Here is a 27744-nt window from a genome sequence, read left to right as displayed (position 1 = left end):
GGAACTTTATGAATCACATACCTTATCAACATGTGAAGCACCAACTCAGAGCCGGGCCCGAGGGTGTGCAGGGTGTGCGACCGCACAGGGCCCGACTCTGGCCAGGGCCTTTTATCTAGAAAACAAATGCCCCCCTCCCCGTAAGTTAATACAAATGTTCTGGCACAAAAACATATTAACTCTATTTCAGATTTTATTTAAGCCCAATAACCAAGCCCCATATCACTCTCACACTTTACTCTTCTAACACAGACGCAAAAATCACCTTATCACATTCTCTTTCTTTCCAGTTTCCCCTTCGTCCTAACTATTCCATTGCCCATCTATACTGTTTGACAAGAATTTACATAAATCCTCAAATTTACTCATAGAAGAGCTAAGGTATAATCGTGATTATACTAGACTACTAGTATGGAAAAAAGGGAGCAAATCTTCATGTTTAATGTAAGTGAACTATCCAATTTTAGGTTAATTTTTCAATTTAGGGTTTTGATTTGTCTAATAAAACTAAATTTTTACTTCTTATATGTCACAGATGATCTAAGAAAATTGGGTTGTTGTTGTATTTTTAATTTGGGTTAGTGTTGATTTTGAAATTGAAATTTGGGGGATTTTGCTACTTGAAATTTGGAGGATTGCTTAATGTTCTAACTTGTAATTGTTTTTCCTTTTTTTTTTTGTTTTTTTACAGTAAGCTAAGGTGTTAATGGCTTGAGTTATGATTGCTGCTGCTTTTATTTGATTTTGCTTACGGCTAATCGGCTAGCTTCTAAAATTTTTTAGGTTTGATTGAAATGATTGCCGAGTGGGATCCGGTAATGAAAGAACATATGAGAAGAATTAAAAATAATGAAATTCAGTACAATTATCTTAGTTCTAAGATCCAAAATGAGTTGATTGATTTGCTAGCTTCTAAAATCAAAAGTGCCATCATTCAGAAAATTAAGGCTGCCAAGTATTTTTCTATATTGCTTGATTGTACTCCGGATGCGAGCCACCAAGAGCAAATGTCTTTGATTTTTCGGTGTGTATATACTAGTGAAAGTCCAATAAAAATTCAAGAATACTTCATGGGATTCTTAAAAGTAGTTGACACAACTGCACAAGGACTATTTGATGTACTGAAAAGTGTTTTGAAAGATCTCGATCTTGACATTAACAACATTCGTGGTCAAGGATATGATAACGGGGCTAATATGAGTGGGTGCAAAAATGGTGTACAAAAGAAGTTGTTGGCTGTGAATCCAAGAGAAATGTATACACCTTGTGGGGCTCATTGTTTAAATTTAACACTTCTTGATATGGCACGTTCTTGTAAGGGAGCTACAGATTTTTTTGAAACATTAAATCAGATTTACAAGATTTTTTCTGCATCTACAAAACGGTGGGATATTTTCAAAGAATATGTTAAAGGTTATACCGTCAAACCATTGTCGGATACTAGATGGGAAAGTCACATTGAAAGTGTGAAGGCATTTAGGTTTCAAGTTTTTGATATAAGAAAAGCTTTGCTTAAAGTAGGAGATAATGGTGATGATAAGGATACTGCAGCTAAGTTTAAAGCGAAAAACTTAGCAAAACATAGTGTTGGAAATTTTGAGTTTTTATTAAGCATGGTGATTTGGTATGATTTGTTAAATGCTGTAAACTTGGTTAGTAAATCATTGCAGTTTAAGGATATGCTTATCGACGATGCTATGCGTCAAGTGAAAGGACTTCTAAAATATTTTCAAAACTATAGAGATAAGGAATTTGGGAAGGCCTTAACCACTGCCAAAGATATTGCTAATCAATTGGAAGTTGAAGCTGATTTTCATGTGGGTCGTATAATTCATAGAACACAATTTTTTGATGAGATTGGAAATTGTGAGGAAACATTCCAATCAGCTGAAGAATCTTTTCGAACTAAGTTCTTCTTGCAGATGGTTGATCAAGCTATTAGTTCACTTGAAAGACGGTTTGAGCAATATAAAGCATGTGACGACATATTTGGTTTTTGTTTAGTTCAGATACTTTAAACTCAATGGATGATGATCAGTTAAAAGCTCGTTGTGATAATCTTGAAGCTGCTCTAAGACACGAGGAAGTGTCGGATATTGATGCAAATGATTTGTTTGGCGAGTTGAAAGTTTTACGTGAACTATTACCAATGGAAATAACCACAGCAGTTGGTATATTTAATTTCATAAAACGTCAAGATAGCTTTCCGATTACATCTATTGCATATAGAGTACTCTTAACAATTCCAGTTACAGTGGCATCGGCAGAAAGAAGCTTTTCAAAATTAAACATCCTGAAATCGTTTTTGCGTACTACCATGGCCCAAGAAAGACTCAATGGGCTGGCAATGATATCGATTGAGCATAGTCTTCTTGACGACGTTGATATTGATTCATTAATCGATGAAGTCAAGACGGCTAAATTTCCGCTGATGATCTTCTGAATGGTATATATGCATGTCATATTTCAATTTGATATTGATCTTCTGGAGTCTTCCATTTGTATTTTTGGTTTACTAACAACTTTAGTCTTTATATGTCTTTCAGGTACATTTATTTTGGTTAACTAACTTACAGATGGGAGAACTTGAAGTCATTTACAAAGATACGGACGGTAAATACTAGAAAAACAAGTCGACAATCTCTTTTTGAACCCTTTTTTTGTGTTGAACTAGACAATATGTATGAAAGCAATGCTTATAACGGTAAAGAACTTGTTATGTTTATTGTAATGCTAGCTATATATATATATATATATATATATATATATATATATATATATATATATGTATATTAATCGTCTTAGTTTCATTTTATTGTTATTCGAAATTGTCGTGGAGAAAAAAAAAATTGAACGTAAGAAGGCCCTGCGATTAAGTTCGCACAGGGCCCTAATACACACAGGATCGGCTCTGCACCAACTTCATCATCACAACAACTCCCATATGTAGTATCTGCCAATACATACAACCCTATTTCTGAGCCTATTTTGTAGAAATAAGACTGAGAGAGCTGAAGAAGAAGAATATTAAGAATGAAGAGAGACTGGAGTTAGTAACCTAACTTAACAGCTGAGAGGGTGAAAAGGGAACTTTGGTCTTGCTGACTGAGGAACTGAATGGGATTCATGTCTAAGTCAATATGTTGGGACCAAAATGGGCTTAAAAATCCACTTCCTTATAAACAGGCTTAGTAGCTTTGGGCGAAAATATCCCATATTCACAAAAGGGCAAGTTTTTTAGTTCAGATAAACTCAGCAACTGCACCAAGAGAGGACTGAACTTCTGAGACTGAGGAGAGAAATACAAGAAGAAAAGAAGAGGAAAAACCTCCATAAATATTCAAAGCAACGACAAAAAGGTAGGAAATCTTCAATCTTTTTTGTTGATTTTAGTTTAATTCAAGATTCAGATTGGTAATAGTAGGTTTTTTCTTTTTATTTCTGTAATTTCTGTATGATACTTATCAATAGCATTATCTAGTTCTATATGTAGATGTAGATAAGAAAGCCCATTTTTAGGAATGAAAAAGTAGTGGCTGAAATTGGGTGTGGTTGAATAAAAGTTTCAACTTTATTTGATTATTTGCTAGAATTTGAACTGTGGGGTTTAAAGCAAAGCCCCTAAATTTTGTTTTGTTGGGTTTAATTGTGACTCTCATTGCTAGGTTTAATCAGATGGTTTTCCCCCTTGACACATTTCATCTCCAATTTCTTTGAACCCTTTACTCAATTTGTGACCAATGTGTTAGAAGTTCAACAGTAGGTATATTTAGGGTTAGTCGATTTGGGTAAAGGCCAAGTATCTTCAAAAAATAAGAAACGTGGCTTTATGGCTTACAATATATAGCACGGGTTATTGTTTTGGGGTTCGGCTGTTGAGTCATGTTCATCTTGATTTCTTTGAATAGCGGCCCGAGATTCTACTTTACTGCTCGCGAAAGTAGCGTTGTACTACTGTTTTCGATGAACATCTTCACTTTATTGTCTTTGTAGGCTTTGCTTGTTTGTGAATTGAACTCAACTTTGTCTGGTTGTTTGACATTACAGATTCGTATGGGGAGAGAATAGAAGTCTGGGGAACTAAACATATTACAAAGGATGAGCTGCTTGCAGATTACTGCTTGTGGGACGATTGCAAAAACCAAGAGTATATGCCCTTCACGTTGTTTATCTTCCTCACAATCATGTGTCTCTCGGAATAATTCTGTCCAACTTCTTGGAACCTCGTTGAGACAAGTTTCTTGCACATCTAGATACCAGAGGGGCACTACCGTTTGCTTGTTTGGAAACAAAGGAAAACCAGAGAATAGTGGTGATGTAAGTAACTCATCTCCAATTCTTTTTTATTTGTTGGTAGTATAGTCAGGGAAACTAAACATGAAGTGAACAGTATGTTTGTTTGATGAGAAACTCTCGAGGTACAAGTCACTACATAGGAACTAGTACCTCTGTGTCTTAGTATCGCCTTTCTTCCTAGCATAGCATTCATTTTTGATAGTTAGGGTCAATCTCACTGGATCCACATGTTCATGCTGATCATATCAGGAGACACGAGTGGCTACTGAGTAATTTGTGTTCCCGTCTCTTAATTTTGCCTCAATTTCCTTGCATAACAGTCTGTTTAGACAGTTACGTTCTTGTCACTTATTCGTGTTCCAAGAGTATCTTAGTTTCGAAATATGCTCATTGATAAGTATGTAAAGCATGTAAAATTTCCTGTGAGAGTCATGTCTTCAAATGTTGAAGCATAGGGGGGGCATTAGGCTTGAGATGTAGGTCTAGGACTCTAGAACAAAAGATCCCAAAGGGACGAGTCTGGGTAAGATTAGATAATGTAAGCCGCAACATATCTCATGTGTAAAGAACGACCTCTGATCTGCTTTAGTTACTGCTACAAAGCTAGGACCGCTTAGTTTGGACTTTGGATCTTATTTTCATTTGATTTGATTTGATTTGATTTTGAAATGACTTTTAGGGGTCGTCTCCATGGAAATCTCTTGAGAACGCTATGGGAGGAATAGGAAAAGAGAAGTCAATACAGGATATTTTGAGGGAGCAGATGCAAAATAAGGAATATGCTGATACTGGAGGTGGAGGTGGACTTGGAGGTCGTCCACCACCGAGCGGTGGAGGTGGGGGTGGGGATGGTCCCGAGAATGAAGGCGTCGATGGTATGTTGGATGAATTCGTACAAGTAATCTTAGCAACTGCCGGCTTCCTCTTTCTGGTACGAAACCTCCTATCACTTTTCACTTTCGGGGTATCATCAAAAAATTTATAAGAAAACAAAACACGTATTTCCTCCCATTTCCAAGTGGAATTTCTCTTAAATGCACCTTAGATACCCTTGTTTTTTCTTTTTCTTGTTCATTTTCCTTTTCTTCAATATTTTTTTGGTCGCTGAAACTTGCTTACAAGGCAACAAAATTTCAACTGGGATGATTGTGTCTTGAGAAAGTTGGACATGGTTCCTGTTCTAACTCAATTGTTTCGTTGCAGTATGCGTACATAATCCGTGGTGACGAAATAGCTCGGGTAGGAAAGGACATTTTAAAGTTTATTGTTACAAGAAAGAAGAGTCTTCGATTAGAACGTATTGGTGACAAGTGGAGAAGACTCTACCGTAGACTGGCAAAGAAGGATCAGGTACAGAGAGATCCGTTTTGGTTGGAACGTGCAATCCTCAATACTCCAACATGGTGGCACGACCCTGTACAGTACAAACGCTACCTCGCATCTCGCCTTAAACGATCATCCTATTCATAGGCTAATACCTTTCTGATGTTCTTTTAGAATAACTTTCCTGCAACTTCATCTTTGTTGTTTGAAGCTGTGTTTGTTAAGATTTTTCCCCAGACGGAATTTGTAAAAGATGTGAGATTTTGTTTCATGGAAATGTATTTGTTCTTTGAGAGATCATGGTTTCCCAGGTTCAACCTGGTCACCATACAGAAATTGAATACCAGGCATGCAATTTGTACTACAGAATTTATTCTTAAATTTTGAACGACGTATTTCGTTGGTAATTTCTTTGGATTCCTTCTGAAATTAGAAGTTCAATTTCTGATGATTCAACCCTATCTCAGGAACATAGACAAGCTCTTAAACTTTGTTGTCCTAGTTTTAGATATTACTTCTCACTGAAATGGAAAATTTGAGAAACGGAATTCTATTTCAAAACGAAGAAAACCTCCACCCATCACAAATTTTTCCTTTGTATATTACAAGAGCACAGCTCCATCCCGAAAACAGATAATGTACAGTGATCTAATACAGGAGCCAAGAGACCAAAATTTGGCATTTGGCTTTCATACATAACATAGAAGTACTGCAACCACTCGAAAAAAGGAAGTCGATAAACCAATGCCACAAGATTGGCCAACTTAAGGAAAACCTTGAAAGGTCTTGCTGCCTAAATGGTCATGAGTACCATAACCTGCATCTATTTACTAACGCTTTTGACAGCAGAATACCACCTTGTATGTTACAGTGCCAAATGACAGCAGCAGCTGAAATCACATCTTCAAATTCGAGGTTATAGTTAGTGGTTAGGGCTTAAGAGTCGCCAGAATGCTAATACAACAGACAAGTGAAGTAATGACGCTGTCTATTAAAAAACTATCGTTGAGTTGCACAGCCACCAAAGGGCCAAACATTCAAAAATTTCTGATCTAAATTACTAGTCGCAGAAAGAAAACATAACTGGTACTAAAAGCTGTATATCCAATTAATTGCCATTCAAGAAAATTCCATTTGTTTCTCTATGTTGGAAGATTAACCAAAAAATCCTTCCATGACGATTTAGTAGAAAAAGGGCACAAAAGATTGAATGGAACACTGGAATATGACTCAAGCAGTAACCTTGGTAGATGAACGAGACTTTTTTGGAGCTTTCTCTTCCTTCTTGTTCACCTCGGCTGCCTTTTTCTTATCTTTTCTCTCCCTCTTTTTTAGCGCATGCATGTGCGCTTTCAGAACTGTTGCATAAGAAGATTGAAACTTTTGCTGATCTTTAGCCGAAATCTGTAACCACAACCAGAAATCAAAACTAATATGATTTCTTTTCAAAATCCAAAAGACACAAAGAAATATTTTAATTCCGAAGAACATCGAGCTAGCCTTACAATCTGATGAGTTAATACAGATACCTAACAAGGTTGGGGAGGAGTTCATGTCCATAAACAAATTTGTAACATTCAAACACAGGCAATGATATATCATTCAAATCTAAGTTTTGCACGAAGACAAAAAAAAATACAGAAGCAAGCACTAATAGACAGAGAGATGTTGGTTGGCACCCTTTTAAGATTTCTTCACCACAATCCTATAACAAGTTTTAATAGAAGAAAAGAGGTAACAATATGTCCGCGGGGCACAGGGAGCTATGAGTTGACATGGTCCATGGTCCCTTAGTTATCAGTAATTATGTTTCACAGAACGTCATAAACACTCACCTCCTTTCGTAATTATCTTAACTAAGCAATATAGGAGATATCAGATATGCCAACTTCTATTTTGTATAGGACATGTCATGGACTTCCTAGTCAGAAACCACCCCAACACATACCCCGCTCAATCTGCATCATCTCAATTTCAATATCCTTCTCTAGTCTCTACTTTTTATTCCAATTTCTCTTTTATCTATAGCCACTTTGAGGCATTTCTATTAGATGGAAATAAGTGACTGAAGAAAGATCATCGTAGTTGGTTTTGTTAAAGGTGGATTCGATGGCAACTGATGGCAGGTGTCTAGAGTGATTCAAGTACAGGACATCAACTATTTAGTGCACAAGTATAAACCATGACTTCCATAGCATATTGTCCAACTATGTGGGTCATCATAGTTCGTTATAACAAATACAGGTAATAGATACATGGAGCCGGAGTAAGTGTTTGAAACAGCACAGGGTTTAGATGATAGTTTTCTCATTTGAACTCCTAACTCAACAATAACAAGTAAACACTAGACAAGGGTTTCCATAACTCAACATCTAATATCATTCAATAAGAAAAGAGGTAAATAGTTATGAACCATACCGAAGTAGAGATGGTCTTTTTATCATCAGTGGCTCGAACAAGGCATCTAAATTCAAGAGCATCAGCACCCAATTTATTCCTCTGCGCCTTAGACTTCATCGATGCTACAGACCAATAACACAACAATGTCCCAAATCAAAATCAAAACCACAATCAAACATAATTCAATTTCAGAGTGAGTAAATAAGTTTACATCTTTTAAAGGTGACCCAAACTGATCCCTTTTCCGTGCTTCGTCCATACATGGCAGTAAGCTCGTTGAGAAACGGGTCTGGTTGTAAAAGAACCTATCAAAATTGAAAGCATTAGATCACTATTAAACTTAATTTTTCGATCAACTGAAGTCAATTCAACTAAATTACCCAATTCTACACATATGTATCTGATAAATGAAAAAATTACTCAAGAATTAGATCACTGTCAACTTAACCTTTCTATAAAACCAAACAGAATTGAACCTAAAACACCCAAAGAACCAACAGAAGCTACTAAACCCAATACCCACGATCAGATGCAGTGTAAGGAAAAACCCAGAATTATTTCATCCTTAAAAGATCAAATTAACTGCTAAGACATGTACAGAATTCAGAAATCGAATCAAAAGAAGTAACTTTGTCATAGAAAACTAGATCGAACCCCCCCAACATAAGTACCAATTCTGTAACCCTAAAACAACAAAAACCCATGAAAAGTAATCAATGATCTAAGAGAAGGAGAGGGTTACCATGACTGTATGTGATGTAGTTTTGCTCACCGCTCTTCAATTACCAGACCTTGCCTCGTTCAAGGGTTTTTTTTCTTCTTCTTCTTCGTTTTGTTTTAATGTTGGAGCAAAGTCTTTGGTAGAACTTGTTTGTTTGCAGCTGACTCGGCGTCTGAATCTGAGTCAACCCCTGACTCGGACCGAGTCAGCAGTCAGACCGTTTGTTTTCCATTTTGAGTCAGATCTGACTCGACCTATGACTCAGACATAACCCCTGACTCGGATTCATTTGAGTCAGTTAACAAAATACCCCTGACTCATGGGATCAAATCACTGACTCACTTATTTCCGAGTCAGATGAGTCAGAACTGACTCAAAACAAATATATCGACTCAGATCCAGATGAGTCAGGTGATTTAACTCAGATCCAGATGATTCAGATCCAGACGACTCAGATGAGTCAGGAGTAAACAAACATGGTGGTAGTCTCTGTATTGTCTGACTAGAACGGCTTGTATACTGACTCGTGGCCGATCCCAAAACAAGGTTGATATTTCGACCCAAGATTTCCGGTGGGTCCGTCTGAATTAGGGTGTAAAATAGGTCAGACGGGTCCGGGCTCCCTTGTTCAATTCCTTATAATCGGCCGGTTCCTATGCTCCATGGTATAATTTTGTAGAAAACAAGAAATTTATGTTTAGTCCCAAAGTTACTGGGCTTAGGACGTTTTAGTCCACCCATCTGAGGCCTGGTACTCTCAAGTCCAGAAAAACTCCGTGTCCAACAGTTTAGACCAAACCTGTGCGAGTTAGTCCAAAAATTCAGCCCATTCAGAAAATGCGATTTTTTCTTATTACCCTAATTATCCTTTTTATGTTTCTGTTTCTGTTTCAATTTCTAGATCTTAGATTTTTATTTTGGAGAGAGACAGAGCCAGGGGCGATTTAACATCGTTGTTCTTCAACAGAGATTCGTACTCGGTGTCATTTTTTATGCTTTCTTCCTCAGTTTCTTAGGATCTAGGTTAAAATCACATCTTTTCTCTTTCGATGAACGATTTTTCATAAGATTTCTACTGAAAACAAGAATTGAAGAAGCATTCTTACAAGATTTCCACTGAAAACAATAATTAAAGAAGTAATTTCACAAGATTGCTACTGAAAAGGAGAACCGAAGAATGGTTTTTACAAGATTTCTACTAGAAACGATAATTGAAGGAGGACTTCCATAGGATTCTTAGTGGAAACGAGATTTGGAAAAGGAATTTCATGAGAATTCTACTGTAAAACGAGGGTTGAAATAGGGTTTTCTCAAGATTTCCACTGCGAGAGGTAATTCATTTTCTCCTTCTGTCACTTTCACCGTTCCTCAATCCAGAGTATCAAGAGATTATTAAGGTTTTTCATCTTCGTTATGCATTAGTGATTTAAGTCCTCCTTACTTACATTTTGGATTTGTTTTCTTGAATTAAATCGTTGTTATGTAGTAGATGCATCTGTGATTTAAGTCCTGAATTCTTGCCACTGGCAACAGTAATGGTAATGCTTACAGGTAGCAACTTGGAGTAGGCATAGTGAGAAGGTCAATTTTTTATTGTTAGGAGATCACATGAACCATCAATTCTGATGTTGTGTACCATAGGAAACATTTTAACTATTTAATTTTGATGCTACGTACAATGGGGAACTAAAAAAAATTAAAATGAATAGAGATGGCCTTTAACTAGCTACCCACTTCTCATAGTAAACTAGTGCATGGTATTCAAGTGGATAGTGGGATCTCACTACAGTCGACAACAAAAGTTCATAATGATCACATTTGACGTGATAGATAGGGATGGAGATCCGAGAAATGTAAAACCACAAGCTTTTATCTTCAAGGTAAGTCTATTTTACGACCGGTTGCAACAATATTCTGTCATATATGTTTTGTGTTCACATTGTTTGCTAATACATGCGCGAAAGATCAATTTAAGTAAGTCCAATTTTTCACATGAACTCGGGTATTTAAGGTGAATTTTGAGTTGGTACGGTCCTTAATATCCGTTATGATCACGTGGAAAAAGGGGAACAAGCGGTCGATGAAGATGAAAGGCTAGTCACTGTCATGCCTAGCTTCTTTTCTAACACATTTGTTTTTGAATTATTAATATGTACATGGTTGTACACATATAGATTCTTAGCATGTACATGGTTGTACACCTATTAATTTTTAACGTTTACATAGTTGTACACACGTTGATTATTAATGGTGCGGAAACTGTATTATACCCTGATGAACCGGCTATAGGGTGTTTGCATATTACTCAGACATATCTCTTGAAATTGATGAGTCTCTAATTAGGAATAATATGTATTCTCCTTGCATAATTTAAAGAAAGAAACGAGGAAAGTCAGCATGAAGCAAGTCCTTGCGGTTAAGAATTAATTTAAATCTCTGAAGAAGTGTTGTTAGTTGGGAAGGATTATCATAGTTGTGCTTTCTTTCTTGTTTGCATCTGTAATAGGTTGTTTTATGATATCATATGCTATGATCTTTGATATATTGTCTTAGGCATGCATCACATGGTAATCTTTTCATTGTCACCTCATGCATCTGGTTGTGAAAATATAGTACAACATCAGAGTATAACATCAGAGCAATAATATATGTTGATCTGTGCATTTTTTATGACCCCCATGAATCAACATCCATTTGCTTGATAGTTGTCCATTTATGGTTGATCTCATATCAAATGTTGAGGTACAAGTATGTACCTCAATTACGAATTCAGAGAATGCCCTAAACAATTACGTTCAGTCTGCGCCCAGAATGGACGAGGGGCGTAAGCGTTTGAAGAATTTTCCTTTCCGTATAATAGGTGTATTTTCTTGTACACCTGTTATACGCGGTGCACATAAAAGCACACTTTTTTGTTTGTTTGTTTGTTATACGAGGAGTATATGCTTGTACACCAGTTATAGTTAAAGTTACAATTAATTACCATAGTATTTGAGTATTTCTAGATTTTATTACCAGTCAGATAGTAATTCATGTTATGCTCTTATTTGAGTTCTTCAAGTATTTTATGTTATGCGTAATGTCTACAAGTTTGTTTTACAAATTTCAGTAATGGCAGCATGACATATTAAGCTGATGTTATTACATTTTGTTATTGATTGTTAATGTGTGCATAGTTGTACACATGTGATTCTTAATGTGTACATATTTGTACACATATTGATTTTTAATGTGTACATAGTTGTATACCCGTTCGTTAATGTGCACATAATTGTACACCTTTTGATCGTTAAGATATTGTGTGGCATGGAGTACTAAACACACGTGGTTCCTGGTTTAGAATTCGTGTGACTTATCTTGGTTTGTTTGGATTTTGTTTAAGTTACAGATCTCACACCTTGCCCTTTCATTTGAATTAGTTTGGCAGTTTCTAATTTCTGATTTTCATGGAATAGCTGTTAGTTTTTTAAGATTTTAGAAAATGCAGTTGACATTATTTTTATATAAGTTTACATGAACTTCTAATATCTTATATTTCGTATTTCTTTAAACATTCTATAAGGTTATTAACCGCTTTACAGGAATTACAATATGAATTATAGTTTGATATGTATTTATACTGTTAGGTTATTTTGGTATCCAATTCTAATTTTTCTAATTTGTTTCCACTTTTGTTTGACAGCAAATGTGCCAAAGAATTGGTGACCTTCCAATTCTAACATGACTTGAATGTATATCCTCACTGACAAAGAGATATGTTTCATAATTCTAATATGCTGGTCTCCTTGGTCTAATCTTAGTTCAGTCTTACATAATGCTTAAAAGAATGATACCGTGTAAGCCAAGTGATCTTTGAAATGAAGTAAAGGATGCTTTATTCTAGCAGTGCATGGTTTTTAGAGTTTCCGATTTAGCTTGACAGTGTCTCTTGGAAATTAAGTTTCCATCCTTCTATAAGTGTGCATATTGGTGCACCTGTATTGCAAGTGTACATATTGGTGCACCTGTACATATTGGTGTACCTATAATATGTACCAGTGTACATATTTGCTTTCTACTTCGGCTGGATCTTAACATTTACGCGCAGATATCTGTGGAGTTTGTACAATTTTCCTACACCGATAATAATGTTTGAGAAGTTTTCAAAATACTTTGTTAAGCTGTGATTGAATATATCTAAAACGGTGCATTGATATTTCTTAATCGTCTCATGAAATACATGGGAGGACTTTTTTTTATCTAGGAAAAGGAAAAGCAAGCGCTAAGTAAGGAAGAACCCAACTCAGGACAGATGTGCGCTTCAGTGGGAGACATACAAAATAAATGGATGTGACTACTGTGAGTAGTTCTTGCACTGGCCTTTTTTATTAATTATGTTTTTTTTCAGACAGTGCATACGACCTACCATTTATCCTGAGCATGAAGTAGAGTTCTTATTTGTATCTATGCTCTTTTAGAATTCATGTTGTTGTTGGTTGCATCTGGCACAAATGACAAATCTTCTAAAATGATAAAGTCAAATATAAGATAACGTCCGAAAAACAAGTCACACTAGTTATAATTAAGAAACACAATGTCAAAATGTTGGGATGGAAAATTGATAGACACATTTTTATGTCTAATTTGATCTCAATACTGTATATTGTTGGCACTCGAGTTTGTACTAATTTTGGTGTTTTATATGTTTGTAGGCACCTTTGGAAAATAAACATTTTTTGGAAAATTCGGCTCGAAAAGATGGTAAAAGCTCCCATGAGGACAAGTGTTATTCGGACTCTCACTTTGGATAAGGGCACCCCACGAGGGGCATGTGCTAAAGGGACACCATAACTGGATTAGGGGGAGGTCAGTTTTCTTACCAAATTCAAAACAGAATTTTTGCGGGAAAAACTGGTTATTTCATGCATATTCACTGGATAATTTTGGACTCGAATTTTGGAGCAGATTTGAAGAGATTCAATCGCTAGAAACAGCTGGGCTGAACTTGATTAAGCTAAACATGGCTAGTGCAAGTGATTTCACGAAGCAGATTGGGCTGGATAATTTGTTCTCGGCAAAACAGAGCCATGAGTTATTACGGGTCCTTTTTGGTTCCAATTATGGAAGTTACATGACCAGATGGGTAAGAAGATATTCTGTTTGATTTAGGTACATCCTATGAAGATTTTGGAGAGGTTAAAGCAAGCCAGCAGACGCGTGCATGGAAAGAAAATTTCTTGGGAATATTTTCATTCACTGCCGAGTAATGGGAAGATTTTTTGGATTAATGAGAAGTTATTCTTGGTCCAAAGGTGTATAAATATAACTCTTGGGTTAGCATAGAGGGGATGGATAGTTTGGGAGAAGTATAGAGCATTAACAGAGCGAGAAAATCAAGTTACAGGAAAGTTTCTGCTGCTGCTGCTGCCATTGAAAAACACGAAGAACGGACAGACCAGGGAAGTCGTTCTTCAACAGTGATAACGACTAACACGTGAGGGTCTTAGAATTACCGTCAGCAGCAGTTTATTTCTATCGTTTCTGTAACAGTGTTCTGCAACAATTATAAGTGTTGCAAACACCCGATTTACTCAATTATTTTCCTTTTCATCATTTGTAAAACACTTGTGAGCATCAATGAAATATTTTGAGAGGTTTTCCAACATGATGAGCGGATAAAATACCTGGTGACTGAGGCGACGGATGAGCTGTTCACTCATGTTTGATTGGTAAATTCTTTTTTATAATTTCTTAATTATTTATTTTATTTAATTCACTTGGATCAATAAAAAAAAGAGATAAAAATGATTTTCTTAATTAGTTGTGAATCAGTTTGATGTTTTATGCTTAAAATTAATTCTTTGATAAATCATGCTTAAGGATTACAATTTAATATTTGGACACCTTATAGATTAATAAGTGATTTAATGGAAAAAGAGCTAGATAATAATTACGAAATATTTTTGTAACCAATCAACTTGAAGTAATAGTGATTCCGGAGCCTTAGTCCATTTTAAATCTTGACATCACTCTTTGAAAATTAATTTGCTTTATTTTTATTAAATATAAAAATTATTTCCTTCATAAATCTGAAACGAATCTTTTTACCACTATCACTACAACAACCATTTGAAAATACATCAAATTTTTGGCGCGGTAGAATTTTTAGGTTTTTATTATTTTTATTATTCCATTTGTTCTTTTTACGTCTCTTTGGTTGTGTCTTTTTATTACAGGTTTGAAGTATGATATTAAAGACCTTGGAATCAAAGCTTAAACCTAAAAGACAAGAAAAAAGACAAAGCAAAAAAATAAAGAAAAAAGAGAGGAAAAAAAGAGAGAGAATTATTATTTTTTATTTTTTTGTAAGAGACTTTCCATTTTTTTTTTTTGTAATTATTATTATTATTTTTTGTATTTCTTTTCTTTGGACTGGACTTTGGACAATTTATTTTAACTTTAAACCCTACGGAAGGGTTATATAAAGAAAAATTAAATATAAACTGTTTGCAGGGAAGGAAGACGATTACATTATCGCCTCGGCCCCTCGGGTTCGTACATGACATAGGAGTCGTGGCCGAGTCGACTTCAATGGTTCATCCCCCGTCTGGTACGAAAGGTAAGTCCATCGAAACACTCGCGAATCTCCTGTAAGCGAGTTACTGTATTCCTTAAGGTGATTCATTGATTGAGGACGAATTTGGACTGTTTTTAAATTCCTAGTAAAGGGCAAGGCCTGGCCAATACAAGATAAGGGTTCGGATTTCATCACCGCTCCCTTCTTGCCCGCCTTAGGTAAACGAAACCTAACGCGAACCCAAGATTAAAATTTGATTAGAACGAGACTGATAGGGTAACGATCTTGGTAGGAAAATCTTTCGAAAAATAATGGTTACTCTTTTAAGCATACTTCAAAGTTCTTGATGGTTTCTGTAAGTTGAATGCGTGACTGCGCCGCCTTTTAATACCGGTGAGGCTTTGGGTATCAAAGCTCCACTGAGCTTCCCTCGCCTCCATTCAACTTACATTAGCTCGGATTGATTCCAGAGGGGTGTGCTCAAATTGTAACGAATTCCTTTTCGAAGGAATAAAAGATGGTCTAGAAAACAATCTAAGTGGAGCCATCATGCTTTTTGTTTGCTAGATTCTATAGGTTTGATTTGGTCGAGTCATCCTTGTTTGTGATTGTATAGAATTACCTTGTAATTAAGAATGTCAAACTGGTATGACCGAAGCCAATACAATGAGTATCGATCTGAATTTGAATATGTACATCATCATTTTTATGACCATGGTGGGAATAGTAGTTGGGAACGCCAACCTTTTCAAGGTTATGGTTCATACCATGGTGATCCCAATTACTATCCACACGCGAATTGGTCTTACGAGCAAGAAAATCAGGAACACTGTAGTACATGTTACTCATTTTTGGAAACTAGTCCTGATTATGATATTTCTGAACCTATTACATCTCTAGAAGAGACCCAACAACGGATTGAAAGGACGTATAAACGTTTAGTTGCAATGAATAGTTCAAAAGAAGAGTGTACACGATATTCTGAGATGATAAACGAGAGTGGTGAACGTATAAGTGTTATGCTCAGTGAAATTCAGTCACGTCTAGAGGCAGAAAATGAACAGTTGGCTAATGCTGCTCGAAATAATCTAAATTTCCAAAATAGGGTTTCTAATTCTACCCTTGATAATAGTGAATATTTGCCTAATTTAGAGGACGGGCTAGAATAAAAGACACTACTTATTTAGATAAGGTTCAATCATCTTTGTACTATTATGATGATGAGGATAGTAGTAATGAAGAATCTGAAATATGTAGGCATAGTGATCAGGAATCTATTAATCCAATTGATCTTTATAATGATTATATTATTTCTAGTTCAAACCCAAATAATTTTTATGATTATTCACCTATTCAAAAGGACGAGGATTTGATTAGGGATACCACCGTTTTAGACGATGTAGTTTTTCCTTTTGATTACGAAGCCGATAGTGGTTTAGAGGAACGGGTTTATTCCGAAAATGCTTTTTTAAAGTCTAGCGACTTAGAAACAATAGTATTATATGAAGAACATATACCCGTAGAGATGAGTAAAGATGCACTACCTGATAATAAATTATAAGAATCAATTGACCATTTTCAAGAATCTAATGATCCAGAAATTAGGGAGATTGTAACTAGTCTATCTAGAGACACTGGAAACTCTAAGTTTGTGGGTGATTATCACCTTCCTAGTGCCTTACATTTAACTCTCAGAAATTCCCTTCACTTAGGACTTGATATCTCTGCCTCGACAATTTTACAAGATTACCTTCATACTCGTTTTCCCGAACCTAATGATGTCCAGGAAGAAGTTCAGTCGTTAGAAACCCATCCTCTGGTTGATGTGGTTTGCCCAGGTTATGATCCCCATATTGACTTTGTTTTCCCACCAAATAGTTTTCTTCCAACTGTGGGAACGTTTATATTCCAAATGTATCGAATATTAAGTTGTGAGACTAAACCTAAATGCTTTAGGAAATTAGAATCGACACATTTGCTTAAGAATGACCACTACTCTCATTGTGGTCAATTATGTAAGTCAAATATTATTGACTTAGAGTATCCTCAGTTATTTAGGTTATTATTGTGCGCTTCAAAGATCATATTTGAGTTTTTCCAGACTCTAGGACCTAATGATTCGGATCCCACCTATGAAGAAACGCAGCCAATGAAAATTTTCTATTTAGACCCTTTCATAGAACCTGAACCTAAACCACAATTAGATATAAATTTCTTAATCAGGAAACTAAGTAAGGGAATGCTAGTCTTGTTCACTTTCTTGGTTCATTGCAGTTTCCTTTGGTCAGCTCTATTTAGTTTTGAAGACCCACAGTTATTTCGACTGTTACTTTATGGTTCGAGTTGACTAATCCTTTCCTAAGTCTGGCTGAAGACTTTAAACTTAGCACTTCTTGGGAGGTATCCCATGCTCATGGAACACGGTAATATCTTTCCTTAACTCTTTCGCTTCAAATGGTAACAGTTTCTCCTTGTTCATGCTTTTAGTTTCATCTTTAGAACATTGAGGACAATGTTAGATTTAAGTCTGGGGGTATGGGAAAATCTTTTAGTTACAATAAATAAATACGATCCAGAGCCTAGAGATTTATGCGTATTCAGGATGACACTAACTAATCTAAATGGATGGAAGCATCTTGGTTGTAGGAGTTGAGGAACAAATCTGATTAGATGGAAACATCTATAGAGTCTATTCATAAAAGCACAGAGAACATGTGTTAGAAATAACATGATATTTGCACCATATCTCGTTGAGTCATTTTCATTTCTTTTTTTTTTTAATTTTTTTTTTAATTTTAAACTATGTTTATCTAAGTGATTAGGTGGGGCACACGATTCAAGTTGTTAACACTGCTAGGGTGAATTAGAGTGACTGAGTTACTAAAAAAAAAAAAAAAGAAAAAAGATAAACTGGACCAGTTAGACCAATCGGAATAAGTATTAACACTTGGATAGCAATATGCGTGTGTTCTCCCTGTTTCCGTCGCCTAAGCAAGCGTGGAATGTAGGACCCGTGGGAACTATCGTGTAATCTGTTGACAAGAAGCATGCGCTTGGATCAAAAAGATCTATTCATGTCGTTAAGTTAAAAAAAAATGGTTATTGTTCTGTGTAGTCAACTGCTGGTTCCCTTGTATTTGCCAGTTTGTTGATCTAGATTTAAGTTATTGACCACTGGTTCCCTTGTATATTCAAGTTGTGTTGATATTAGTCAGACCGGTATCTCAGTCCATTAGGATAGGTTCATTCTGGCAGTGGCCTTCAGACAGATATGTGAAACATCGATCATTTGGTTAACATCAAAACCATCTACATTTTTCTATTTCCATCTCCTTTTTCTATCCATATGATTAGTTTGACTCCGAATATGATGTCCATAGTGCAACTATCTGAGTAGAGCTCTGTCACTTTATATGAATTTTAGTATGCTTGAGTGTAAACTCGTGTACAACAATTGGAATTTCGCATCATACTTCCTCCTATAGTCAATGATTGTACGCCAACCAAAGAGATTCTTTAGTGCCTTCCAAGGTTCGTTGTAGATATCTAGGATCTGGAGTAAAGGTTTTGTGGGTACACCTCTGGTAAACCCTCCGGAGACAACACTCCGCCACTAGGGCCACCTAGTGGTTTAACGGCTTGCTGCACTTGCTAAGTGTAGTCATTTTACTTTCTAGATTAGATTTGCTCGAGGACTAGCAAATAATAAGTTTGGGGGTATTTGATAGACACATTTTTGTGTCTAATTTGATCTCAATACCGTATATTGTTGGCACTCGAGTTTGTACTAATTTTGGTGTTTTATATGTTTGTAGGCACCTTTGGAAAATAAACATTTTTTGGAAAATTCGGCTCGAAAAGTTGGTAAAAGCTCCCAGGAGGACAAGTGTTATTCGGACTCTCACTTTGGATAAGGGGCACCCCATGAGGAGCATGTGCTAAAGGGACACCGTAACTGGATTAGGGGGAGGTCAGTTTTCTTACCAAATTCAAAACAGAATTTTTGCGGGAAAACTGGTTATTTCATGCATATTCACTGGATAATTTTGGACTCGAATTTTGGAGCAGATTTGAAGAGATTCAATCGCTAGAAACAGCTGGGCTGAACTTGATTAAGCTAAACATGGCTAGTTCAAGTGATTTCACGAAGCAGATTGGGCTGGATAATTTGTTCTCGGCAAAACATAGCCATGAGTTATTACAGGTCCTGTTTGGTTCCAATTATGGAAGTTACGTGACCAGATGGGTAAGAAGATATTCTGTTTGATTTGGGTACATCCTATGAAGATTTTGGAGAGGTTAAAGCAATCCAGCAGACGCGTGCATGGAAAGAAAAAATATCTTGGGAATATTTTCATTCATTGGGAAGATTTTTTGGATTAATGAGAAGTTATTCTTGGTCCAAAGGTGTATAAATATAACTCTTGGGTTAGCATGGAGGGGATGGAGAGTTTGGGAGAAGTATAGAGCATTAACAGAGCGAGAAAATCAAGTTATAGGAAATTTTCTGCTGCTGCTGCTGCCATTGAAGAACACGACGAACGGACAGACAAGGGCAGTCGTTCTTCAACAGTGATAACGACTAACACGTGAGGGTCTTAGAATTACCGTCAGCAGCAGTTTATTTCTATCGTTTCTGTAACAGTGTTCTGCAACAATTATAAGTGTTGCAAGCACCCGATTTACTCAATTATTTTCCTTTTCATCATTTGTAAAACACTTGTGAGCATCAATGAAATATTTTGAGAGGTTTTCCAACATGATGAGCGGATAAAATACCTGGTGACTGAGGCGACGGAGGAGCTATTCACTCATGTTTGATTGGTAAATTCTTTTTATAATTTCTTAATTATTTATTTTATTTAATTCACTTGGATCAATAAAAAAAGAGATAAAAATGGTTTTCTTAATTAGTTGTGAATCAGTTTGATGTTTTATGCTTAGAATTAATTCTTTGATAAATCATGCTTAAGGATTACAATTTAATATTTGGACACCTTATAGATTAATAAGTGATTTAATGGAAAAAGAGCTAGATAATAATTATGAAATATTTTTGTAACCAATCAACTTGAAGTAATAGTGAATCCGGAGCCTTCGTCCATTTTAAAACTTGACATCACTCTTTGAAAATTAATTTGCTTTATTTTTATTAAATCTAAAAATTATTTCCTTCATAAATCTGAAACGAATCTTTTTACCACTATCACTACAACAACCATTTGAACATACATCAAAAATATCCCATGAAAAGTGAAAGATCTTGATTTAAAACAGTTTCCTGATACATAAACATTCTGGAAATTATTAGTCTCAATGTGGATTTTTGATGTAGTGGTCTCAAATTACTAGTCTTGTTGTGATTGTTGAACTGATCATGCCTTACTTTGGTCTTTTTAATGCACATTTGCATTAGTCTCACTAAGTTATCTTTATCTTAAACAATCTGCCATGTGCTTAATCTGAGTGGGGATACTTTTTGTAATGATTTTGCAGTGGCTCCGTTGGGATTGCATTGCATGTGTACGGTACATTCAAGGTTATTGAGAGGAAGGATATTGCTTAGCAGAAAAAGTGGCTTGTGTTAGATTTGGATATCATGCTTGTTAGTGGTGCTTAGGTGGAGTTGTATGTGGTGTACAAATCGGTGCACCTTGTCTTGTCTTTGGATTTTCTGGAATTTTGTAGATATGTATATGTCTTACACCAGTGTAAAATAAGATATTTAAAATATAAAAATTATATGGTCATATGGGTACTCTTTTTTTCGAGCTCGAAAAGAGCTTTCCGAATATATAACGTTTGCGAATTTTGGACAAACGGTTCAAAAGATAAATTGTTTTTTAATTATTTTTTTGTTAATTAAAATTGCTGACATCATCATAAGTCATTATGGACTAAACTGTAAATATTTGGACTAAATTGTAAATGATAAGGGTTTTATTAGTGTACTTTTCCATACTGATTTGTACCTAGTTGACTCGGGTTAGATTAAACCGTACTTTTGGACTGTTTTGGACTAAACTGTATTTTTCCCTATAATTTTCCATTTGTTAAATCAGGTGGCCTGGAAAACTAGCCGCGCCACTATGGGAAAATGGTTTAGCAGCGAAGATGTTATCGAGTGATCTTAACTCCAGTTTTGCGATAGTCTTTCCCATTAACAATTTTTTCTATCTCGTTCGATGTAATGATCGACGTAATATCGCGAATGTTCGACTCTACCTCGCCTATAAATACCTACCTACTACCATTTGTCCTTAACACCTTCTTTTTTTTCCTCCAATTTTTCGTATACAAAAATCTTTGATCCCTAGTTATTTCTCTCCAAATATGAGTTTGAAAACAAAAGCAAACAAAAACAAAAAAGTAAAAGGATCAACCAGCACCCCAGCGACTGGATCGAATTACTAGGAAGAATGTGTTTCAAAATTTTAGTCAACTAGCTGGCAATGGCATACTCCTCATGTACAAATCTGGTCATCCAGAGAGAATTAATTTAGTTACTCTAAGAGGTGGGTGGTCTGAGTTCAATACGATGACCAAGTACATTCCTCCCGTTGTTCAAGATAAAATCTGAAGATATCATTGGTGGCGGTTATATTTTACGTAACCTAGAAACTGTAGGACCCAAATTGTTTAGGTTATATTAGAACGATGGTGAAAAACTACAAATACGTTTTATTTCCAAAGATTTCGAATGTAGTAACTTTTTTGTTTCTTGCATCTGAAATTTTTAAATTTAATTTGTATTTTATGAATTTTGACAGAGGTTAACTATGAACATGTAGTTTATAGAAGTTACACTATTAGATTTGTACATGTTGACGGGAATTACATGTGAGGGAAATGTACTTCCATTTGAAAATTAAAGTGGAAGTTGGAAGAAGGATGGAAATACCGACTTTAATTATACTCAACTGACACAGAAAGATATCCAATCCATCGAAAACCAAAAGACCGTGTTGTAATACCCCGATTTCGGCAGTGGTTCACCGAAGGAATGGAATATATGTAATGGGTTGTCCTTCCCTAACACCAAGGCCTTTTCAGCACAATTGGCTCCAGAGTTGGCAGGAAACTCTGCAGTTAAGCGTGCTTGGGCGGGAGTAATCCATGGATGGGTGACCTCCCAGGAAATTGTTGCTGGATAACCGTAGCGATGACCGTTGAAAATCCCACACTGCCGGATAACCGTAGTGGCTAAGTGGGGACAGTATTGGTGGAGGGACTGGTCATTACAAATGGTGTCAGAGCCGACAACGGGTCACCTGCCGAGGGTGGGAAGGTACGCTGGACGGGGCTGGTCCATGTGCTTCTCATGAGGGGCGGGGGAATGTCGGAGATCTGGGCTTGTATATATATTTCAGAGCCGAGGATGGCTCCAATTTAAGGTGGTGGTATTTTAATACCCCGATTTCGGCAGTGGTTCACCGAAGGAATGGAATATAGATAATGGTTTATCCTTCCCTAATACCGAGGCCTTATCAGCACAATTGGCTCCAGAGTTGGCAGGAAACTCTGCAGTTAAGAGTTCTCGGGAGGGAGTAATCAGGGATGGGTGACCTCCCAGGAAATTGTTGTTGGATAACCGCAGCGATGCCCGTTGAAAATCCCACACTGCTGGATTACCGCAGTGGCTAAGTGGGGACAATATCGGTGGAGGGGCGGTTCATTACAAATGGTATTAAAGACGACGATGGGCCACCTTCCGAGGGCGGGAAGGTATGATGGACGGGGTTGGTCCAGGTGCTTCTCATGAAGGGCGGGGAACGTCAGAGATCTGGGCTTGTATATATATTCCGGAGCCGAGGACGTCTCCAATTTAGGGTGGTGGTATTGTAATACCCCGATTTCTGCGGTGGTTCACCGAAGGAATGTAATATAGGTAATGGTTTGTCCTTCCTTAACACCGAGGCCTTTTCAGCACAATTGGCTCCAGAGTTGGCAAGAAACTCTGCAGTTAAGCGTGCTCGGGCGGGAATAATCCACGGATGGGTGACCTCCCAGGGAATTGCTGCTGGATAACCGCATCGATGCCCGTTGAAAACCCCACACTTCCGGATAACCGGAGTGGCTAGTGGGGATAGTATCGGTGGAGGGACGGGTCATTACACATATATTAAAGGTGTGTAGGTTAAAAAGTTTTTTATAACATTATGCTAGGAAAATGAATGAAAACAAGATAAAGAAAATAACCTATTTATTTTATGAACATTATGGGGATCTCGAACATATTTTGTGTTGTGGATAACAGAATGTGTATTTCCAAACGCTAGCTCAGTGACATTACTTGGTTTTATTGAGTCGTTAGAAGATTTATAGCTTGCACCAACATATAACTGGGGGTCTCCTATTCTATTTGAACTTTAATTGGACCTTGGTCAATTCTCATCTTTGAAAGAAATCCTGAATGATTTTTGGGGAGCGTTGGAGGTAAGAACTCTTTTTTTTTTCTCATCATTTCTTTGTTATTATTACGAATTTTGAAGCAGTAAATATACTAACCCAAAAATGTTATTATTTTCGGCATTGTTGGTATATTTGCTTCCGTATTTGTGAACTTTATCTTTATAATAACATCATTATTTTTTCAGTCATACATAAGTACGATACCGATAATTGTACGAACGAATATATTGAAGATGGTCAACATGCTTCCGTTGTTTAGAGGATAGAACAGTCGTTTATAACAAGTAATAACATTGTTGCGATGCCTCATCAATCTTTGAGTTCGAAGATGTGGAAACTCAGCATATGTTACAGCCAAGCCTTAAGTAGATTGGGTTATGCATTTCTATTTCTCAAAAGGGTGTTTGATATTATGACGAAATACACCTTTTTCAGTCGTAGGGAAGAAGATGAAATCCATCAATCCTTATCCAAGTGGAGAGATTTCTCAAGATGACTGGGAGAAATTGAAAAGGGATGGTCCACATTAGGAACAAGGAAAGGATTTGGTCAAACAGGTTACTTATGACATTAAGTACCTTTCATAGGTCGGATGGATTTTCCAACTTTAGATAGGATGCTACTTGGTTGTGAATATCTTCATTCCTTCATATCATAGTAGTTAGTGGCGGAACCAGATATTAGTTACTAGGGGGGCTAAAAATAGGTTTTATAGACATGTAGGATTTTAGTGGACTAAATACTAAAAATTAGGTGGATTGAATACAAAATTGTGAATAAAACAAAGGTCTTTTGCATGATTATAAACATTCTAGGGGGCTGGAGCCATATATGGTTAGTCAACCTTTGGCTCCGCCCTACCAGTTGTCAATCGGGTTCATCGTCAAGTATGCTACAATTTACTTGGGAAATATAAACTGTATCTTCAGAAGCAAATGTGATTACTATTCAATTAGTAATGAAGGTACATAACGTACTTATCCGTATTAGGGGATAAAAGCTACACCGGAGCAGTATCAGAGGAAGTTGAATGATTATATCCATCTAATACATGGATTTCAGAAATTCCACTTGGAAAAGATGCATAAAAATGAGGTAAAGCATGATATTGTTTGACATCACTACTCCAACATATTTCAGTCATGGTGGTGTACATTCAAATCCCGGTGGTGCAAGAGGTTCAAGTACTAGTAGTGGAAGTCAACGAAATTTTATAAGTCGTGGAAGTCATAGAAGTTTTCGAAGTCGTTTAATGCATAATGTAATAGTATATGGTTATACTCATTAAATGTAGTGTTATATAATCAAGTACGAGCAGGTGTTGAAGTCATTGAGATGGAAACAACTTCTGGAGGTTAGTTTAACCAATTGACAACTGACCTATGACTCCCAGTGGTGATTTAGACATTGAAGCAGTAGGAAATCTTCTATATATATATATATATCCCAATTTCCTCAACCACATCAACATTTCAAGATCACCCATTGGCAGATTCATATCGTGTTCCCTCAGCAAGAATGATCCCCTCAGGTTATTTTTCAAGGTTTTGAAGATTCTGATGAAATTTAACCACCAAATGAGTCTCAAACCAGTAAAATCTCTGCTATGTTGAACATCAATCTTGATCTACAAAACCTGATCAATTGGATCTTTAATGGTCGGGTAAATTGATAGTTTATGGATGTAATGTAATTTCAATCTTTCTAATCTAATTATTCTGTTTTTATTAATGAAAATTATCTTAAAATTAATATTCAAATCCAAACTTGTTTTACATATCATTAAGTTTTTATTAGACTAACCTTTAATCAATAAAACGCAATCACATTACATAACACTTAATCAAAATTAAATCCTTGCACATGAATATTATAGAGTCCATAGCGTTCATCGATCACGAGTAAACTCTCTTCGGTTGGATTCAACAAATTTGGAATAAGTTCTAGTTTTCTGAATATATATATATATATATATATATATAAATAATAAGTAAATATGATTTAAATTAAATAAAAAGGTGATGGAGCCCAGCTTGTTTCTAGGTTACCAACCAAAGGTACGTATGAATCTTAAACTTATGATTTATATCTTTATTTTCCTATTAATTTTTTTTATGAAACTATCGATAGCGCTGGAATAACTAACGAGCAATATAAATACCACCGATGAATGGAGTCTCTATCGCAGATGGATAAATCGTATATATATGTACCACACATTAAGATATGTTTGCCAAATTTCTATGCCCATATAGTGGGTACAACAAACTATGCTATATACCGTAAGCATATGAAGCGGCCTTAAAAGTTGTTTTTCAGCTAATTTTTTTTCCTTGAGGGACACAAATTGATTTTAATGTTAAGAATGTGGATAGGAGGCTTCCAAATATGTAGCAGATGGCATAATTAACATTCCTCCATAATTAAACCTAAAATCTAATAACTATCCATAAATAGATACACCTAAATGTATTACTATTTTCTTTGTCTGCTCCTCCGTAATTCACCACCAAACGATGAAGATGATGAATTTTAAGAAGAAAATGATGAATTGACAAACTAATAAGTCGCTAAACAACAATATAATCTTACAACCACTATATTAGGTAAGAATCGAAAAACCCAATATTTTTTGTTGTTTTTGTTTGATTAGATAGGTTAGATTTGATCACATTAGAATTCAATTTTCAATTTGTGAATTACCTAACGGCTAGGAATTTATGAACGGCTAGAAATTTATGAATTTGTGAAAAGAAAGATTCAAGCAATAAAAAGTATGGATTTCTCTCCTTATCAGAGAAAAAAAAGCAAAGGATTACCTCTCAGGTTTTAAACCAAAAGGAAATGAGGAATTGGAGGAGCAGAGGCAATTGGACATCTATATAACTACTAGCAACCTTGAAGGACAAATTAACTTACATCAACACCCTTGTGGTATACGTATACAACTTAAATCTTTCTCATAAAATAGCTCTGCATCATAAATGCATCCTCATTATAGCTTTTTATAGCATTAATCACAATATAATATTGCATGGCCACATTATTATAATCTTTAGATATCCTAAAATTTCATACCTATGGAAATGTGTTAGAGCGTTGCTCGGTAGAACTCGCATGCGTTGCTATCTCAAGCATGTTTGTCAATATTAATGATCAAAACTATAAGTCTTGATTACTAGCCTATTAGAGCTAAGGTCTTGGATTAGGATAAAAAGTGTAGTTGAGATCAAGACTCCATGGAAATCATCATATAAGACGAAGGACTACTGAAGGAACTGGTGGATCTTCATTGACTAAAAGGTATGTGGAAGACTTGAACTTATCTGTCACTCAAAAGTATATTTACTCTATCTCCTACTCTTGAGACAAAAGTCGTTTTGATATATAGACTTTCATTATACACGTTTGCTATTTCGAGCCGAGTTTATCTCGCCTATCTATTTCTAGAAATACGTGTTGGTAAGATTTCGCTTTAGCCGAATTCATCTTTACCAAGTGACAAAAGTCATGTTATGTTTCAATCATTTTGAAAATTGCTCTGACGAAAAATGGTCTGTGAATAAGGGATATATAACGTTCTTTGAGAATGTTTCAATGATTGAAATGAGAGTTTAGATTACATAAACATTGGTGGATATAAGCATTGTTGTGGAAACACATATATGCATAAGTCCTATTCCTTGAACCAAAGTTTGCTAACTTTGTTGATCAAGAGAAGTTGGAAGTGGCGTGAGCCAAGTCCGCGAACTAAGTCCGTGAAATTGCGGAACTTCTCGGCCCGAGATTTTCTGCTGGAGTTCGTGTACTCCTTCCATGAGCTTAAGTCCGCGAACCCAGTCTGCGAACTTGAGAAGGTTATACCTAAAGTCGGTTTTTCTTGAACTAATGTTTAAATAAACTAAGGAATGCTTTTGCAAACCGTGGCTATAAAGTTCATGAACCGATTCGAGTGAATCAAACCGATTTTGCTTCAATTGTGTCTTGTGTAGTTACATAAGATTTCCTTGCAATTGAACAACTCTTTAACTAGTTC

The 27744-nt window shown here is 36.0% G+C and overlaps 3 protein-coding genes across 3 annotated transcripts; 2 read left to right on the top strand and 1 right to left on the bottom strand.

The window, feature by feature from the left end:
- The first annotated feature begins 794 nt into the window (after window positions 1-794).
- Window positions 795-2018, top strand: LOC113361621 (zinc finger MYM-type protein 1-like). The gene has a single exon (XM_026604812.1). The coding sequence runs from the start codon at window positions 795-797 to the stop codon at window positions 2016-2018; it is 1224 nt and encodes a 407-aa protein (XP_026460597.1).
- Window positions 2019-3222: 1204 nt separating this feature from the next.
- On the top strand, window positions 3223-6026 carry LOC113317238. The gene is made up of 4 exons (XM_026565380.1): window positions 3223-3359; window positions 4048-4317; window positions 4976-5227; window positions 5500-6026. Exons 2-4 carry the CDS (start codon window positions 4099-4101, stop codon window positions 5764-5766), a joined length of 738 nt encoding a protein of 245 aa, XP_026421165.1. The 5' UTR covers window positions 3223-3359; window positions 4048-4098; the 3' UTR covers window positions 5767-6026.
- Window positions 6027-6590: 564 nt separating this feature from the next.
- LOC113317229 (signal recognition particle 14 kDa protein-like) lies at window positions 6591-8860 on the bottom strand. The gene is made up of 4 exons (XM_026565371.1): window positions 8762-8860; window positions 8231-8324; window positions 8038-8141; window positions 6591-7023 (listed from the first exon to the last, which is right to left on the bottom strand). The coding sequence occupies exons 1-4, from the start codon at window positions 8762-8764 to the stop codon at window positions 6850-6852; spliced, it is 375 nt and encodes a 124-aa protein (XP_026421156.1). The 5' UTR covers window positions 8765-8860; the 3' UTR covers window positions 6591-6849.
- Window positions 8861-27744: the final 18884 nt, after the last annotated feature.

The sequence above is a fragment of the Papaver somniferum genome, chromosome 1, assembly GCF_003573695.1.
Source record: "Papaver somniferum cultivar HN1 chromosome 1, ASM357369v1, whole genome shotgun sequence".
NCBI lineage: Eukaryota > Viridiplantae > Streptophyta > Magnoliopsida > Ranunculales > Papaveraceae > Papaver > Papaver somniferum.
This window is presented reverse-complemented; position numbering and strand designations above follow the sequence as displayed.